The sequence below is a fragment of the Squalius cephalus genome, assembly GCF_949319135.1.
Source record: "Squalius cephalus genome assembly, chromosome: 19".
Lineage (NCBI taxonomy): Eukaryota > Metazoa > Chordata > Actinopteri > Cypriniformes > Leuciscidae > Squalius > Squalius cephalus.
Genome location: NC_137140.1, coordinates 23,974,317 through 23,991,793, shown reverse-complemented (window position 1 = coordinate 23,991,793; position 17,477 = coordinate 23,974,317). Strand labels below are relative to the sequence as shown.

Sequence of the window (17,477 nt, the reverse complement as noted above, 5' to 3'; positions counted from 1 at the left end):
TTTCATTACCCCCTAAAAGTAAACTATTATCCACAACATAACTATACTGGAATATGTGCCTGTCGATTTTGACCATCTTCATGTATTCTGGAGTTGTCCAAAAATATTCCCTTTTTGGAACATGGTTTTGTTGGATATCAAAAATATTTTCTGATATTTAACACCAAGAGATCTCACAACATTATATCTTGGAAACATTAAACACACTGTGCTGAGATGAGATGTATATCTTGTTAATATATTAAGTGTAGCAAAAAAGCTTATTTTTATTTTCATTTGACAATTAATACTATCATTAAAAAGAAAAAGATACAAAACATCTGTGTGGGGGAATCTGTACTCAGTTCCTGCCTTGAAAGTAGAAGCTGACTAAGCAATAACTATTTTAACCTTTAGAACATTCCATTGTTTCAGCAACTCATATGTGTGTACATTCACCAAACATAGTTTTGCTGATTGGTGTGATTTGAACAATAGTGAGAAGATTCATGATTATACAATGCGAATAAAACTCAAAACACACTGATAACTATAATGGAATGTTTTTTTATTCACTGTGCTGGACACAAAAAGCCATGTTGATAAGCCTTCAGTTCATAGTAATACATTGCACATGAAAATGACAAAGATGATCAAAATTGGTGCCTAGCAAAAACTTTGACCAATCAATCACTGGTTGAGTTAAGCATGACTGAAAAACTCATTGCACATTCCTATATGTCAGGCAGCCCAACACCAGTGTGACATGAATTAGTGTGATTTAAAATAAGATATATAAATATAGAGGTCACTGTGACAAATAACTAAATCAACACAAGCTTTTCTTTTTATATCTTTCCTCTGAGAGGCAAAAGTGCTCAAACAAATGGAAACCCTCTGGGTAATTAGTCTTATCTAATCAAGCAGTACAAAAGATACCTGAAGCCTACCTAACAGCAGTCTATATGTGTTAGTAGGGCACACACACTGAATAAAGATAGCATTAAGACTTCTTTATAAACCTTATGTTGTTTCTCCATTCATAATGTCCTACAAACATGTAACTAAAATTTTACAATCAAGTAATTGCATCATTGCAGCTATGGTCAGTTCTAGTGATATAGTTCTCTTTTTCGAGAGTCCAAACTATTTCTCTAAGAAAAGAACATCAGAGGCATTTCATTACTGCAACACGATGAAATCATTTACAATTCCTATACTTCACTGAGGTTGCCACGGTGCTTCCTAGTGTCTTGAGATGTGCCATTCGCTGTCGGTCAACTGCACGAGCTCGTTGACCACGTCGAGCAAACTGTAGTGATGCTTCTTCAGCAACCTCTGATTGAGCGGCTGGTTACTGAAACCCATCTCCTGTAAAACAGCCATCATGGAGGCATCCTCGCAGGCGGGGTCAACAGCAGGCCGCTGAAAGAGAAACAAACCAAAGTTAGTATGTTAAAAGGTCACTCACGTGCCAAGTCCTGAGTTCTGAGATAACAAAGAATGCAGAAAAGCCACAATGAAGTACACAATGCATGCCGCAACTGTCTAGAAATAGTGAACTAGTGTACAAAAGTTTGGGGTTAGTAAGATTTGTTTTTTTTTTGTTTTTTAAGAAATTAAGACTTTTATACAGCAAGGATACATTAAATTAATCAAAAGGGACAAACTTATTTGTAATAGGGATGTATGATATATCGACCACCATATCGGTATCGATAAATAATGGATTATTTCCTTCAGATGCACACTGTTCACCATGATGGTTTTGAATGACTTGAAATATGATTTAAATCACTTCGAAAAGGAAAATACAGTTAAATGCAACAGTTGCAGTGCAAGTGTACACCTTTATGACTATAAGTTTGATTGTGCATCCGCAACCTTTTGTTTTGTGCAATTGTAAGTTGTAATATGTTTATTTTGTGTAATATATATCTGATTTATCCCATATAGGATGCACTTGGTTAAGAATTAACACGCTAGTAAAGTGCGACTGTGATCATCTTTAGCTTGAGTGCCTGCAGCTCAAACAACAATGCGCAACATTAATAGGCTAACTATGATTGGAACTGTCATACATAACATGTTAGGTAAGCTAGTAAGTAAGTGACGTGATAAAGAGAAGACTATTGTATTCTCTTCATGTTAAAAAGAGAAGATTATTTTGGGTTTAGTTGCCGTGTTTCAGCACGTTGTTACGGGAAGAGCGACTAGCACGCAAAAGTTTTGCAAGAGAATGCAAAAGCATTGACATCTTTTATTACATCACCACGTCCCTTTAGGGGCTCCGTATTGGTGAGCATCAGAGCATAAGACATCTTACGACCCCAAACTTTTAAATGGTAGTGTAATAGAAAGAAAAGTCACTATATGGTGGCTGTTTATGTTATGTTCTGTTCTGTCGTGCACTGATGAGGAAAAAATGAACACCTGTGCCGGTGTGCTCTGGCCTGTAAAGAGTGCTTTATAAGCAGAGGCAGCCACAGAGAGTGCTCCCTTCACCAGCCCCTCTGTCAGACCACCGTGACGTGCCCTGCAGAAGAATAAAAACAGGAACAGAAGGTCGTGTCATAATAGTTCTGTGCCATCAAAACAAGAGGACTTCAGAGATTAACATTCCTAAAACAACACTATGAGAAAAACAGTCAACAAAAAAAGGAAGCCAACATGATTAACATGCTTAACACCTTTTTTAAATTCTTTTAAATAAGCAAACTATTTAGCACAGGCATGTTGTCAACCATACTGACAACAAAGAAAAAATGTGGTCGACCACAGGAAAACATTTGTCTGCAGAGCTACTTCCTCTTCTGCTGCATTCAAACTTTCAGCTTTAGGAAAAGGTGGATTTAAAAAAGACATTATGTAGATATTCAAAACTCCAAAACTAGTAGACTAAAACTAAAATAAATCATAATGTGATGCCTGTAATGCATGTAAGCAGAAATGACATCACTGTGTTGTTATACCTGAGTTCCTGGGAGCCGCAGGTCTCAAAGGCACTAACAGGGGCCTCTGAATGAGCTGATCTGTAACCTAGGGCAAATAAACAACATACAATTCTGAGACACTTTTTTTTTTTAAGATGGCTCAAAGCTATGAACTAGTTTAACAACAAATACAGTCTAACTCTTGGACAGTGGGTTTGGTCTATAGAACCAAAGAAATGTATGCCTATAAAACAATCATATTAATTAATATTTAATAATTAAATAATTTTTACTTTGAATATATTTTAAAATTGTATTTTGTTTTTCTTGGTGAATTTTTCACACCTCACACTTTTAACCTAAAATGCTTAACACTAATTCACATAATTCAAATTAATAATAATAATAGTTGTAGTAGTACTGTATGTTTGTATTTATTGATTTATCTTTTTATTTATTTGTGTGTGTGTGTGTGTGTGTGTGTGTGTGTGTGTGTGTGTGTGTTCTCGTGCAGATCAGTGTCAGTCGTGGGATAAAATCACGACTGCTACTGAGTCTAGCATACGAGAAAACTCACCACTTGACTCATCCTCAGACTGGCATGATGCATTCTCTTTAGAGGCCCCTGGTCCTGACTCAAGAACATGAGATCTCACTGATCTGCAAAAGAATCATAAAGTGATTAAAACGAATGATAGTCCATGCATAATAATGCATTACATTCACTCTGCATCATTAATTAGTCAAAAAAGAATTAGCAGGTTCTCTGAATGTTCTTTAACCTGTGGGTTCGAAGAGATGGGGGTGGCGGGAGAGCTATGGACGGAGGTACCATCTCTGGAATCAGAGGGGGGGTGTCCAATATCTGAGAGGTGCACAGCATCCGATTTAGGGTGTTTTGAAGCGCTGGAACAGGGGTGGGCTCCTCGATCTCTCCTTCAGCCATGCTCGGGATTTGCGGTGCTTCTGGCTCGTTGGCAAGAGGGACTGCAGGCTGGGACATTGCTGAGCTATACATTGATTCTCCCAGTGGCCTGGAAGTATCGAAGCAGTCAGGCAGGATGACAATGTAGTCCTCAGATGAGGCAGAAGACACCTGGCTGCTCACCTCATCCCACTCTCCTGCTTCTTCCTCTTTATCTTGATCATTTTCATGTCCCTTTTGTTCCACTTCCTCTTCATTCTCCTCCTGTGCAGCTGGGTCGGTGTAGAGGTTTTCATTTGAGCCAATCAATGCCTCTGAAAAGACTGCAGAAATAACCAAGTGTAAATTGAAAGAAGGAACAGTTCTAGCAGAAAAACACGTTTCTTTGCACTGCATTTACAGTGACTTCAGTGCTTTCAGTATGTCCGTTTAAGCAACAGCGACATAAAAAAAACAAAACAAAGAGAGAACATGCACACCTGGCATGACCGATTCCGCTGTTATGACTGGCTTTGGCACAGGGGCTGGAGCCTCAGGCCTGATTGGCAAAGATCTGTCATTCTTCACCTGTAATAATCTCTCCTGAAAGCGAGCAGGGTCATGAACTGCGAAATAATTAAAAGTAAAATTAACGAAATAATAGAGGCCACGTAAAATATCTTTCTTTGAGCACTAAGACATCAGACAGAAACTCACCGTCATGCCTCCTCAGGTTGGGCCGAGTCCTGCGTTGAGGCTTGCGTTCTGGTTCCTCCTCTAGAGTGAGAGAACGAATCACAGTCTCGCACACAAACTGGGTCCCACTGATGTCTTCATCTCCTTCCTCATTGGCTGGAATGTCCAGAGGCTCATTCTGTTTCTGAGGCAGCAACACTAACAGAGAACAGGCCACATCAGTACATACAAGTTCACTACCATCCTGTCTATGATTTAATCCCATAGGCCATGATTCACAAAAGCCTTTAACAGTTCCAAACATCAGGGGGGAAAAAATTGAGCTACTTCTTTTTTCTTTTTTTAGAAAGGTCAGAAAAAAAGTCTAGTGTCATTTATTTGCAAAAGCCACTTTGTTTGATGAAATTCATACACTAACGTTCAAAAGTTTGGGGTCAGTAAGATTTGTTTTTAGGAAATTAATACTTTTATTCAGCAAGGATGCATTAAATTGATCAAAAGTGACCGTAAATACATTTGTAATGTTACAAAAGATTTCTATTTCAAATAAATGCTAAACTTCATCTAATTAAAGAATCCTGAAAAAAAACTTTCCCATTTCCAAACAATATTAAGAAGCACAATTATTTTCAACATTGGTAATAATAAGAAATGTTTCTTGATGTTCTTGAATTGTGACTCAATTAGATTTCATAATATATTCAACTAATTATTTTAAAAGGTAATATTATTTCACAATATTACTGTTTTTACTGTATTTTTTAAAATAAATAGTTTTGCTGAGCATAAGAGACTTCTTCCAAAAACATTTGAAAAATCTTACAGACCCCAAACTTTTGAACGGTAGTGTACGTGAAATGCTGATTTGAGTATATAGGACCTATCCTGATATTTAGACAGAAATTATCTGTAGTGGTTGTTAAATGTAAGTACAAATCAGCAATTCAAATTCCACATCAGTTGCTCTAACCTTGAGTTTTTTTCCTGCCTGAACGTCCAGCCTCGACTTTGCTTAGTCCCGTTCCGTGCTTTCCAAACAAGGATCCATGATGAAGTGCTGGATACACACAGGAGGTCATATCTGAGGAGATTACACAATTACTCCAAAAATGATGCCAGACTAATTATGCACATGACATTGAAGAACAGATTCTTCCTGAGGATATATTACATAATTGTGATCAGAATGAGGCCTTACCAACGGGAGTGTTGGCTGGGACTTTCTCCAATTCTTGCACAATGTTTATATCCAGCAACTCAAAGGACAACAGATCCTGGCCAACAACAAGAATTTGGACATTAGTCAGGCACACATCACTGAACAAACATAAGGTGGTGTTTTTGTGTCCGACAACGTACATACCTGTGCCGTCAGTAAGTCCACAGAGGGAATGTAGTATTCTCTCCTGGAGCTGGTAGACACTTCACAATCTCTGGTGCCTGACCAGAACATGCCATCTTTTCCCATCAGACAGAGATCGGTCCTCTACCAGGGGAAGATAAAGTATTTGATGACAATCTCAGGAACTACAGTGAATACCGTTGCAACATTACGGAAGGCAATTTTAGAACAGATACAATGGTTTAAAGTTGACTCACCAGTGATTTGCTGCAGTGGGTGCTGAGTTTCTGCCCTGAGCTTGGCACCACTACAATGCTACACCACACTCTGGGCCCAAATTGCACTCCACAGTGTGCCAGGCGCCAGTGAGACGTATAGGTGCCCTCCAGCAGGGGCGCCACAAACGCCACACTCACCACACCAACCTGACCCGGCTGCAGAAAGGGCACTGCCACCTCTTTTTGCTCCCGTGATCCCAGGGTCAGGTTGCCCCACATAAACTTCAACTACAAAGACACAAACACACATGCAAACGTAGCTCACACATTTTTTTTTTTCGACCTATATAAACTTATATTGGGTTTTAAAAAGTACCTTGGTATCCGAAGTCCAGCTGATGTTGCCAGTGTTCCTCATCTTCCAGTACTTGATGAACTTGGTGCCTGGCTCCAGACAAGTGCCATCTGGTAGATTCTCATCCAGAAACAAGGCAGTCATTGTGGGCACCAAGGTGCAGCAGGAGACCTTGGGACCCCTGGTTTGAGTGCACAGAGGATCATCAGAACAGCTTTGTTTCAGCGTCTGTCTTTTTCTTGAAGCTCATATCAAAAAAAGTATAAAAAGGACGTAATACATAAAGGCAGCGGGTGCATTTTGAGGTAGTTCCATCCACTTGCCAGCGATAACTCAACTATAACAGACAATGTGATAATCTTGATAATGATTGTTCTGGGCTGGGTAGGGAGGTCACCCAGCCCTGACCCCTCTCAGTGTGGCCCTTACTCTGGACTGGAAGTTTGAGGGTCTGGGCACAGGGCCGGAGCTGGGGCTGGTCCTGGGCCTAGAGACGGAGCGTGAGCGGGGGCAAGGCCCGAGGTGGCGGTCCCATTGGAGGCTCCACTCCACAGCAACCCTCTCTTCTCCAGCCTCAGCTTCTTCTTGATCTCCTTCACCTCGGCCTTCAGCTGCCTCCGCTCAGCTTTCAGCCGCTGCCTCTCCGCCTTTCGCACCGTCCTGTCACCCCGCCTCAGAAACCTGACAATATAATTATATTGCTTAACAACCATTCAGGTTAAGCAGAGGATACACAACAAAACTCTGAGCACCAAGTGTTTATTTTGGCTTGCCTGGGTTCTGGAGTAACTCCACGTTCAGGGACAGACAAAGGAGTCCTTGTTCTCTTTAGGTTGTGGCTGGGATCGTGTTTATGACTACATGGCTCACATAAGATGCAAGATGGACACACGCTGCACATAAAAGGAGAGAAATGTTTTATATTGAGCATTACATTTGACATCTTGCTTGTGGGAAGACCTTACTAACCCTATCCGGACCGCCGGATCCCTGACAATATTGAAGAAACAGCTGAAAACTCATCTCTTCCATGAGCACTTAAAGTCGGCATTAAACAGAAGTTGTGATAGTCTTCAAGTGAAAGGGCTTCTTAAACTAGAAAAAAAATATAGGAGGATTTGATTTTGTACATCGGGAATTGACTGGATCATTGGATCGCTGTGGTTTGCTATTGCCGTGATCTCGTGTGATTGACAGGTTGTCCCGCCCTCACGCCAGCAAACACATAATCCGATGTGCACGGATACATTTATAATAAATACTGTAATATTTCATAAAAAAATATTAATTGTCAGGTTTGATTTCAATGTGACTTTAACTGCATAATGCTGAGAAAAAAAAATCTATACTTCACTATTTCTTAATTCTTCTCTGTTCTAGCTTGTACCATTCGGATTTATGTTGTATTCTCATATTGGCAATTTAAGATGAATCTTTTGTTGTATTCCTCATTTGTAAGTCGCGCTTGATTAAAGCATCAGCTAAATTAATAAATAATAAATACATCCTGTGATTCAGTTTCTCAAAGAGTGTGTAATAATAAATATTCTTGAAACAAGTTTTTGGACAGTCTCACCTGCACTGATATCCTCCCCCAGTGGCCGGTCCTTTGCAACTACTGCAATTTGGAGTTGAGCTAGAGGCCCTTAGCGTGGTGGAGCTCGTAGCTTTCAGAGTGCCGGAGGTGCTCGGCTCCTCTGCGGGAGGATCCAAGGCTCTGTGTGTGCAACACTGGCCTGAAAACTCACTGCACATCTTGTCCACCACCTCCCTTACCACTTGATCTTTGAACTGCAAACAGTAGATCACTTTTTGATAACTTAGAGAAAACTTTTGCAACATTTTGGATCAGATTCAACAAAAAGACCTATAAAACGCCTATACAATTATCAGTTCGACATTTTTCTAAGATACAGTACCCGGTCCATGTAGGATTTGAACCACGTTGGGACCGCTTCCTCCTCAGTTTTCATCCCTTTGTTTTCTTTGGCCACAGCCTGTTTAAGGAAAACAATACAAACGGGTTTTCTCAGTCTGAAATTGTCTTTCTCTGCAACAAGCCCAGTTCATTATTATTTACATCTTGTTACAAGATATGCATAAACTAATAAACAGCTCACACTATAGAGATGCACATAGCACAGGTGTGAAACTGGAAAGTGAATATCTGAAAAATGTACATATGAAACGCCTCGGTTATCACTTCTCAGTTAACACTTCTCATTTAGTGCTTTCCTTGTGAATATTAACCCTTTGATGCATATGATTACACCAGTGTGTTTACAACGTTCAATGCGTTGGGTGTTCTACTGCTAAATTCCAATCTGCTTTCATGCTTTTTTTTGACACTCATGTCCTTAGAAGCAGCAATAATCAGTCATACAGCGCTAAGTAACAGCTTGATGCATCGCCGTGGAAATAGGTATGCTTAGGGTCTCGTCTATGATAATATTGTGATTGTTGTTTTAACAATGTGGATCTGACAATATCGAGTATGTCCCTCACTTTACAAAAACACCTAGAGAGTGCATGCATACACTATGAGATGTAGTCTTATGCCCTGTCCCAAATGACACCCTAAACCAGGGTTCACCAATCTCGGTCCTGGAGGGCCGCTGTCCTGCATAGTTTAGCTCCAACCCCAATTAAAAACACCTGAACCAGCTAATCAAGTTCTCATTAGGCATACTAGAAACTTTCAAACAGGTGTGTTGGAGCTGGTTGGAGCTAAACTCTGCAGGGACAGCGGCCCTCCAGGACCGAGATTGGTGAACCCTGCCCTAAACACTCACAGTCTTCCTACGAGCCCGCACTTTCATGACGTAACGCCGCTTTGACTGTCGGGTAGAAGTCTGCTGCGGAGATCGCATCAGTGCGGGCACATATCGACCACAAAGGAACCTAAAATTACAAATGGGACACCCTACGGTCCCACGGACTTGATGGACACGCGTACGCGGCAGCCATTGTAAGTCCACAAGACCGAAAGTACATATGAAATGTGCCATTTGGTAAAGGGCCTTAGGAGGTTAGACTTGTCCGCTTGCGCATTTAGAGTGCACACTTTCACTGTGTAATTTAGTTTATTAGAATGCATTTAGAATGCCCACAATATTCAAGATAAAGGGCAAAAATTCTCCTGTATGTCTTTTCCATTTATATAATTTAATATAGTTAATCAATATCATACAGAGTGCCGTTTTTTCTCCAAATATCAGCATAATACAAATATGATATTGATTTTATACAACATTTTAATAAACAAGTTAATATTAAGTGACTAACATTTTAAACACAAAATTGCCTGTTTTTGCTCTATTTCGCCAACGAAAATAGTTCCAGACAAAGCAACAGGACTTTTTTGAAACTCTGAGCAACACACTGCAGTGTTTCGTTACTAAATGAACACATTTTTTGAATGAATGATTCAATGACTCACTCATTAACAGGGACTTGCTGCCACCTACTGGCTGTTTTAATTTTTAACATTTAAAAGTATCATTTCATTTTTTAAATAATTTCTAATATCAATATTCAACAGCAAAATATTGTCTGATTCTAATTATCTAATTATCATTATCGATAAAATCTCAGAAAGTATCTGGTCCCATAAGTATATGATCTTTTGTCAATATCACACACCACTATGCAATACATTATATGCATCTATAATAAACTACCATGATGAAACAGAGTTCCAGTGTATAAATATGTGGGGAGTTTGTTATTATCATCAACCAAACCATAACCAGTTTTTTATATTTAAAAAAAAAAGGCTTATAGGCAGGAAATATTAAACTTATTCAATTATCTGATTGCAGCACATACTTAATGTTTGTTACATATAAATAAATAAATAAAGACTACTCCCAAAATCACCAGAATTGAAAGCTTTGGTGCTGTTTTTGCAACAACAACAAAAATGCTCAAGAAATGCCCCTGATAAGAAGGAATGAAAGTAGGCTTAAATTTTCAGTCGGCCCTTTAGATGGTACAGAGTCAGATAATGCTCACGTGGCTCAGGCAGAAATTGAGTTTGACACCCCTGGCATGAAGTATGTTTAAAAGATTGCAAACTGCTTACCGAGTCCCGCTCGGGGGTCACCTGGGTCTCCTTGTCTGCCATCTTGACCCTTGCTCGATACGGTGGAGCTGGTCTAGGGTCTATCTTTAGTTCCTTCATCTCTGCCTTCACCGCACCACCCTCTGCCTGACCCTTCATCTTATAGACATTCATGTGCAGCTGATTGGCTTGCTTAAATGAACTCTAAATAAAAAAAAGCCTTGTTTAAAGCCTTGGATGTATATATATATATAAAATTATGATGATGGCCTCAGTGGAGTAGACGGACTTGTGCATCACAGAAATTCAAAAATATTGATGTCCTTACCTTTAGAGCTTCTGTATATTCATCTGTGGTGTTGTCAAATGATAAAAAAACAATCATATTTATTATGACATCAATATTTCAACACTACAGATAACATATTTTGTGAAAACCATTGATTGAATTTATTACAAACCTTGACTGTTTATGCACACCTGTAAAAACAAGAGGATGTCAATAGAAGTACCACTGAAAATAGATTTATAACAATAAACAGTTTACTGATTGTTGTCTTACTCATATGTTAAAAGGATAAGCATCAATGAAATCTGTAAAACTATTAAATCAAAAATAAATGTAAAACTCGTTATTACACTGTGATTATTTACCTCCTCGTTGTCCTCATCAAAATATTTCACTTGAAAATGGCTCAAGCCGAATGTAGTTTTAATCTAGAGGTTATAAAAAGGCATTGTAAACAAACACCATCAAGAACTGCAGAGATTTGTAAGACATCGAAGAGTTACAGGCAGATTAGAGTGAAAAACAATATCCTCCAGCGTTACGCTTTATTTACAAGCCGTCATCTGATTTATGGCCGAACAGAAAGGTCAAAAGCAAATGACAGATATTGTTGCAATTTAGATCACTGGGGGCTGTATAAAAGACAGAACTGAGATATAAGTTATGATATATGTGCTATGATAGGATTACATATTTTTACTGAAGGTTAAACGCGGTTAAGGTTTGTTTATGTAGGCCTCAGCTACGGCCTTCCAGGACCAAGAAATGTAAACGTCCCCACATAAACGCCACCCAGCAAGGCTTAATGACTCCTTACCCAGGCCTCCACAGTCTCCCACTGTGCTTTGTTCGTGTCCAAGACTGGAAATTTCTTCACGTTGCCCCTAAAGTTCACTTTGACAGTGACGGGGAGGTTCATGACTGTGAGCCAGAATCAACTGATACGTATGATGCGGTGATATGATGCTCTAAAAATACCCGTTGTGGTGTCAACACTGTGAGTCTTGTCTTTTGCGTTCTTGTTTACATCGCTAGATTCGTACACGCCCCCAACACACGTCACAGGAAGTGTCTCAGATTTCCTTACGTCCTAACTAAATATTTTTTTATTATTATCTTTATAAACCTTATTTAAATAGCTCGTGAAAGCATTTTATTGGCTCTGTAAGTATTTAAAATTGTGATTCTAATAAATAACATTTATACAGATAAAAATATGACGCACGCATTCACATACGTATTTCGAAGTTGCCGCGAACATAGAGTGAATACATAGATACCATTATAGCAATAGTTGCTCTGCTGATTACAGCGATACGTCGACGCGGTTACTATATTGTATTAACTTGTTTTTGCATGAATGCCAGATGATTATGCGTATTGCAGATTGTATCAAATTAAAAATGAATGATGAAGATGAAATGTTTCCACACGACAGTGCTGATGTGATTTCTATGTACTTACATCTACGGTCTCGAAGCATGTGCGTCATCTAGAAGCGCGCAAGTGCCTTGTGGCTGACAGCAGTTAGTGAGCCACACGGTTAGTTAATGCTTTTAGGACAATCCCTTACTTTTCCCATTTATTGAATTAATACGATGTCTTCGCTTCTTAAGGTGGACAATGAGATCAAGAAAAAGGTAAATTTCTCACCGTTTACGTTATTTAAATAAGGAGCACTCAGATGAACTGTTTGTAGTTAGCTTGCGGCTAGCCGGCTTGTGCGTGATTCACCTCGTGAGCGCGTTAGCTAACTTTTACACGCACTTATGCTTGTAAAATCACTTGTGTTTTAAAAGAGAAAATTCATATTGTGGTAAAGTATTTGTGGATTATACATATCAAATCTTCAAGGGAAAGCCAGAGCTCCCACATGCTTGGTGTGAATGAAGCGTGTTTTTAGCACAGCAGCATGTTGCTGCGGGAGATGTGCATAACTGCTTCAACCCCGATTTTGACATTAAATCTTTGATTATGTTTGCAAGGGATTACGGTGAAGATCGTGAGTTAACAAGTCATGGGATAGTGGGAATCGGCTCGATTATATGGTAACGTTACATGTTTAGAACATTTAGCGTCCTACAATAGAAGGGCCACCCGTTGTTTTATTTCTTTTTCTAAAAGCGTATGACTTTTAAACACACGACATTATAAATTGTGACACCAAAACTCAAAATTGCCAGTCTTGTGGTTAAATAGTTGTATATGAATATTTCTTATCTTGCCTATTTGCCAGGTTGATGCTTTCAGGGAACGAATTACAGCAGAGGTAAGTTACTGCACTTACCGAGAGTTTTTATATGAACATTTCTTTGACATTTGGGCTGCTTACGGTTTAATCATTCAAATTTAGGCTGAAGACTTGGTTGCAAACTTTTTCCCGAAGAAATTGTTAGAACTGGACCAGTTTTTGAAGGTAAGCATTTAATCATAGAATATGATGCATTCTTGACATTTACTTCTTCAGATGTTCTAAATAGCATTTTGATTGTCTTCTTATTTTTTTAATTTTTTTTTTAGGATCCCTCAATTAATATCCGTGAGCTGAAAGAAATTCATTCAGAGATCAATCTGACAGTGCCAGACCCAATTCTACTTGCAGACGTCCACGATGGGCTTGAGGGGGTAAACAGTCATTTTAAGTGTCTTCATTCATCAGTCAAAGTGTCTCTGAATAGGGTAAAAAAAAAAGAAAAAAAGGCTTCTGTTGCTTTGTGCAAAACATTATGGAAGATTGTTTCCGCCACGGAATAAAAAAAAACTTCAGATTTTTTTTCCCTCACAATTCAGACTTTCACACAATTCTGAGAACACTCAGTTTTCCCCCCCTCAGAATTGATGTATGAATGCAGAACTGTGAGGGGGGAGAGACAGAATTGTGAGAAAGTCGCAATTACCTTTTTTATTTTTTATTCTGTGGTGGAAATACGATTCCATACATGAAACAAAAAGATCAGACAGTAACCCGAAAATATTTCTTCAATAGCAAAATGCTAAAAAGAGGAAACTCGAAGATGGCGCAGATGACAAAGGTGAGTTTTCCTGACTAAAGTAAGTTTGAAACGCATCGATACAGACACTCCTCCCTACATTATCCTATGTTTTCTGTTTGTAGTTGGCGGGACCAAGGTCTTTGTCATGCCTGGTGGAATGATGAAAAGCAATGGCAAGTTGGTGGAACTGATCGAAAAAGTCAAGCCTGAACTCAGAACTCTCATAGAAAAGTGCAACACGGTAAGGTCCATGTAACCGTAGTCTCAGACATACTCTCTCATTTAAAGTGTTCTGGGTAAATGTCATTTCTGTCGTTTTCTAGGTCAAGATGTGGGTTCAGTTGTTAATCCCAAGAATAGAAGACGGCAACAATTTTGGCGTCTCAATTCAGGTATGGTGCCACATCCTTCAGTTCTTTGTTTCCCTGTTAATTAAATGTCTTTCAACAGCAATTAGCAACATTTGTTATAGACTAGGAGAAGCAGTAACTTGTCACAGTTTATGGTAAATTTTGGTGTTTAAAAAGAAACATCAAGGAAGTTTTGTTCCTGTCAGGGAATGTCAAATGCAGAAATGATCAAAACCTGGTTGTGATTCTGTTTATCTTCACTATCCACAGGAGGAGACGGTTGCTGAACTCAGAACAGTGGAAGCGGAAGCAGCTTCTTTCTTAGATCAGATATCAAGGTACGTCACGCTATGTCAGAAGAAGATTTACGTTCAGGCTTTTTTTTTTTTTTTTCGTATTATTTAAATACTATCTTTTGTAGGTACTACATCACAAGGGCAAAGCTGGTTTCCAAAATGGCAAAATACCCTCATGTTGTAAGTCATATCTCTAGTACACATACATGGCATTTAGATCAGGGATACAGTAGTTATTTCACATGCGTAATATATATTTTGACTTTTATAGGAGGATTATCGTCGCACAGTGACGGAGATTGATGAGAAAGAATACATCAGCCTCAAGATCATAGTGTCAGAGCTGAGAAATCAATATGTAAGTATTGCTGTAACAACAATGCAAATTATTTTTGAAGATTATCTTTGTTTTGATGTGCAGAAAAAGTCCTGGGTGGTGTTGTGATAACTGATTTAATAAAGCAAAATTGTCTTGCAGGTAACATTACATGACATGATCCTGAAGAACATCGAGAAGATCAAGAGGCCGAGGAGCAGCAACACTGATGCTCTGTATTAAGATCACCCTCCCCTTTCGTTCTTGGCCCGTTGTTCCACCATTTGGAGCTAGCTTTAGCCTTCAGATGGTTCTAGAGCAGTCCTGTCACCCATTATAACCAGGCCTAGAGTGGGACCGCTCAACCAGGCCTGATAGAACATGCCACTTAAGATAGAATTGTAAAATATGGTCACTATTTTAAACCCTTTAAATTGAGCCCTTTTTGATTTATCTTTTGTTTCTTAGCGGACAGTGTAAATGTATAAAGGCAGAGCCTGAACATGCGTCCTGAGGAAACTCTCAGATTTGGTTTTCTTTAATTAAAGAGACGTTTCAACAATGGGTTTCTTTTTTTTTTGCAAAGCCAAATTCCATGTAGCTCTGTTTTTAAGTTAATTTCAAGTGTTTCTGAGCTTCCTTATGGGGTTACGTGAATATGGATCTACCCTTAATGGTCGGTTTCTCCGGTCGAGAAGCGGAGAAGCTCTTATTGATGCTGTATTTCATTTAAGCAGTTTACGTTGTTCATCTGAAATGTTCATGTAGGCTAAAGTGGAAGCAAGGTGGTTCATCTGCAAGATTTTATTTGGAGTGTGAACTGACAGTTGATGGAATATTATATTTTCATCTGAAATTACATCAAATTCTGGAAGCTTTTTAAGGTTCTTTTTGTCCAGTTTTAAGAGTGATAAATTACATTTTGCTGAATAAACTATTGTTTTACAATACATTCAAGACATAGACGTCATTAACTGTTCTTGTGTTGTGCTTTTGTCCTGAATATTTTTATTCTTTGTTCCATATTAAAGAACTTGCATTGTTCTAGAACTGCAGTCCATGTATGAATACAAGTAGATTAAATTTTACACCACAAAAAAATAGGCAAGTCCAAAGTACAAAGGCTCTTTATTTCTCTTTTTATTAAAGCAAACTGTGGTATGACAAGTTATTTCCATGAAGTAATATCAGCTGAATTGGTTAGTAGTACACACTACTAACTCAATTTCAAATACAAATGTATTTTTCAAGATGCTGTCACAGCCTAAATTTTGCATGAAAAGAATTGTATTCAGTAATTTGTGCTGTTGAAATGGACTTTACATCTAGTCTTTACATGATAATGAGAGAAACTGGAAAATAAGTTTCAAACTACAAATGTTTTTCATGTACACAATTTGTGTAAATATGGCATATGCTTGAACAAATCACAAAATTAGATTTAGATATGCCTTGACTTAGTGTACACTGATAATGTAATATATAAAAAGACTTACACAAAAAAATGCAAGAAATTATTTGGATTTTCTTTTTTTAGTTTGCCATTTCTAGAAATTAACTAAAATCCAATTTTACTTAAAGGGATAGTTCACCCTAAAATGAAAATTAAGTAATAAAATTACTAATTTTTCAGAATTATCATTAAACAATACATTCAATTTCATATCTTATACCCCCCCGAACACTTGGAATATACGGCACGTGTCGCATGGGATCATACTTTGATACTTTTGCAGCTTTTTAAAAAAGCTTGATGCTGGTCGATATTCACTGCCATTATATGAGTGATTCTATAATTGGAGACAAATTTAGCATTTCAAAAAAAAAAAAAATCTAAATTAGCCAAAAACTCCACTTGCTAGCATAAATGCTAAGAGCACATGGCACAAATGAAATCATGAATAAAATACTGCCACTGTGAGATCAGTGATAAATTCTGTTTTCCTTTTGATATTAAGGTAACAATTTTGCCGGTTTACAAAATAACTCTGTGTAAGAACTTCTGATTAAAATATTTTCTCAGAGAAAGCACACATGCCTTTCAGTGCTTCAGATCTGAGGGAAAGTGGCATCATTTCCTGTATAGTTGTGGGAGATAATTCCACCAATTTAAAGGCAACTAACAGAATTGATGCAAGATTTATAAACACACATTTATTATAAGGTTATTTTTAAAATTGAATGTTGTAGAATTAGGAAAAATTACTATTTATGACTTTTATAAATAAAATAAATGAAATATTACAAAAAGAAAAGTAAAATAAAATATTTTGATTATACAATGATACATAATGGAAAAAATACACTGACAAGAAATCCAGATTTTCAGCTATATAAGACACTTTTTACAGAAAATATATTGTTATGGCCTGTAACATTTTGTGACCCATGACAATGAGTAACAAATTATTAAAAAATAATACAAAATATAACCATTTGAAAAAAATAATGACTTTGGACACCAAATGTACCTGCAATTATAGAATCACCCATATGGACGAGCGCGAACGGGACATTCTTTAAAAGTACTCTTTTTGTAGTCCGTGTATACGGCATTTTTATACGGTAATTTATGACTTCATTTAAATTTCAGGGTGAACTAGCCTATCCTTTAGAATCTATTCGTTTACAATTTCGAAACAATGACATGTGAAAGTGTTATTATAACCCTGGAAATTCTGTGATCTTCACAAAAAGCAAACCTAGAAGAGAAAACATTAAAAATATATATTTAAAACCACTT

General features: G+C 37.9%; 3 protein-coding genes across 6 annotated transcripts in view; 1 reads left to right on the top strand and 2 right to left on the bottom strand.

The window, feature by feature from the left end:
* Positions 1-527: 527 nt before the first annotated feature.
* nbr1a (NBR1 autophagy cargo receptor a) lies at positions 528-11,822 on the bottom strand. Of its 4 annotated transcripts, none has more exons than XM_079852218.1 (21): positions 11,597-11,818; positions 11,130-11,207; positions 10,952-10,970; positions 10,819-10,841; positions 10,512-10,694; positions 8,347-8,424; positions 8,004-8,218; positions 7,201-7,320; positions 6,857-7,108; positions 6,449-6,608; positions 6,112-6,360; positions 5,876-5,998; positions 5,711-5,786; positions 5,483-5,593; positions 4,534-4,710; positions 4,317-4,442; positions 3,695-4,160; positions 3,490-3,572; positions 2,952-3,018; positions 2,413-2,515; positions 528-1,404 (listed from the first exon to the last, which is right to left on the bottom strand). In XM_079852218.1, exons 1-21 carry the CDS (start codon positions 11,696-11,698, stop codon positions 1,225-1,227), a joined length of 2,991 nt encoding a protein of 996 aa, XP_079708344.1. In that variant the 5' UTR covers positions 11,699-11,818; the 3' UTR covers positions 528-1,224. The 4 variants fall into 4 exon arrangements, with proteins under 4 accessions (XP_079708344.1, XP_079708347.1, XP_079708346.1 ...); XM_079852221.1 differs by having other exon boundaries at positions 5,483-5,569; XM_079852220.1 differs by having other exon boundaries at positions 11,145-11,207.
* Positions 11,823-12,040: 218 nt separating this feature from the next.
* Positions 12,041-15,296, top strand: psme3 (proteasome activator subunit 3). Its single transcript, XM_079850603.1, has 11 exons — positions 12,041-12,419; positions 13,016-13,048; positions 13,133-13,195; positions 13,300-13,404; positions 13,766-13,811; positions 13,895-14,013; positions 14,096-14,164; positions 14,393-14,460; positions 14,544-14,598; positions 14,690-14,776; positions 14,897-15,296. Exons 1-11 carry the CDS (start codon positions 12,378-12,380, stop codon positions 14,975-14,977), a joined length of 768 nt encoding a protein of 255 aa, XP_079706729.1. The 5' UTR covers positions 12,041-12,377; the 3' UTR covers positions 14,978-15,296.
* A 549-nt stretch (positions 15,297-15,845) lies between these two features.
* Positions 15,846-17,477, bottom strand: part of skap1 (src kinase associated phosphoprotein 1) — a 31,426-nt gene continuing 29,794 nt past the window's right edge. Inside the window, exon 13 of the mRNA XM_079850602.1 lies at positions 15,846-17,436. The gene's annotated coding sequence lies outside the window, so the exon portion shown is untranslated. The remainder of the gene's footprint in view (positions 17,437-17,477) is intronic.

What these genes read in the sequence shown, in the direction of transcription:
- nbr1a (XM_079852218.1), bottom strand. Translation starts at nt 11,698, where the DNA reads ATGAACCTCCCCGTCACTGTCAAAGTGAACTTTAGGGGCAACGTGAAG. An exon ending in AATATACAGAAGCTCTAAAG is followed by an intron (nt 10,695 to 10,818) that starts GTAAGGACATCA and finishes TTTTTTATTTAG; the next exon opens with AGTTCATTTAAGCAAGCCAA. An exon ending in TGGACTTACTGACGGCACAG is followed by an intron (nt 5,787 to 5,875) that starts GTATGTACGTTG and finishes GTTGTTGGCCAG; the next exon opens with GATCTGTTGTCCTTTGAGTT.
- psme3 (XM_079850603.1), top strand. Translation starts at nt 12,378, where the DNA reads ATGTCTTCGCTTCTTAAGGTGGACAATGAGATCAAGAAAAAG. An exon ending in ACAATGAGATCAAGAAAAAG is followed by an intron (nt 12,420 to 13,015) that starts GTAAATTTCTCA and finishes CCTATTTGCCAG; the next exon opens with GTTGATGCTTTCAGGGAACG. An exon ending in TCCACGATGGGCTTGAGGGG is followed by an intron (nt 13,405 to 13,765) that starts GTAAACAGTCAT and finishes TTTCTTCAATAG; the next exon opens with CAAAATGCTAAAAAGAGGAA.